Consider the following 1,078-nt stretch of genomic DNA (forward strand, 5'->3'; position numbering starts at 1 on the left):
AAATTTACATCATACAACAGATGGAAAATAGATGGCCTTGAATCACGATGTAAAGGGAAGTGACTTTGGGCTTTGGAAGAGATGCTTTGAGTGGCACCGAAAGTAGGAGGAAGCAGGGAGATACAACACCCCCACACTTACTCAGACTTCAACCAGCACCAATTTGCCTCTATTTAGGTACATTGGGTTTCTAACTAAGATATCTTTTGAAGAAAGTGTATGTTAAGGCCATGAAATGTTTAAAGCCATGGATGTTTGCCCAACTTTCTCATATTCCAAATAGAGAACTAAGCGAGAAGGCCAAGTGGAATCACAGTAAAGCAGATCATGTGTACAGTCAAAAACTGTGCAACTATCTCTAGATCACATGCTCCATGTAAGAAACATGGAGATTTTGCTGAACAGCACTCCCATTCAGCCCATTTCTCTCCCTCTTACAGCACAGATGGAGTTCTTCATCGGAACCATCACCACAGTCGTTATCACCATCACATATCCAAGAGGACTGGACACAAACATGATTTTTACATTCGAACATAACAGCTGGGCAGTAGGTACCATTGGGATAGCGAGTAGCTGTTAGTGGGGAAGACACATATTCAAATTATTAGAAGTTATTAGTTTTGGCAAGCTAACCTGCTATTTCTACTTTTGTTCTTTCTATTATAGCCTGCTCTTTCTTATTCATGCAAATATACTATGGCCTTAAACTGAAATCCTGATAGAATGCTTCTTAAGGACAGTTGTCCAAGCCCAGTGTTCAACGACATGAGTCATTCTGTGGATAGTACTGGACTTTTTCTTTATAGGCAAGTGTAATTCTTCAGCTCTGTCAGCACTGGCTTTACCCATGATCCATCTATACAGTCTCTTTGAAAGCAGGTTTTAAGAAGTAGCAGCCTCATTGTCAACAATATCTATCATGGAGCATCATCAACAGTTATTATTTATTCAGAGATTCATAAAGACTAAAATATGAATAATCATGTTGACATTATATTTTAAAATAATTTTTATATGCCATCATGCAATTTAGGAATTTTTCAATGCTGTAAATTCATTATGTGCTAATACCCAA

General features: G+C 37.9%; 1 protein-coding gene across 1 annotated transcript in view; it reads right to left on the reverse strand.

The window, feature by feature from the left end:
• The window catches only part of LRP2 (LDL receptor related protein 2), a 242,363-nt gene that overhangs the window by 34,708 nt on the left and 206,577 nt on the right, over positions 1-1,078 (reverse strand). Inside the window, exon 54 of the mRNA XM_019633298.1 lies at positions 439-576. Within this exon, the coding sequence (XP_019488843.1) occupies positions 439-576 (138 nt within the window). The remainder of the gene's footprint in view (positions 1-438; positions 577-1,078) is intronic.

This window comes from Hipposideros armiger, unplaced genomic scaffold (genome assembly GCF_001890085.2).
Source record: "Hipposideros armiger isolate ML-2016 unplaced genomic scaffold, ASM189008v1 scaffold_1283, whole genome shotgun sequence".
Lineage (NCBI taxonomy): Eukaryota > Metazoa > Chordata > Mammalia > Chiroptera > Hipposideridae > Hipposideros > Hipposideros armiger.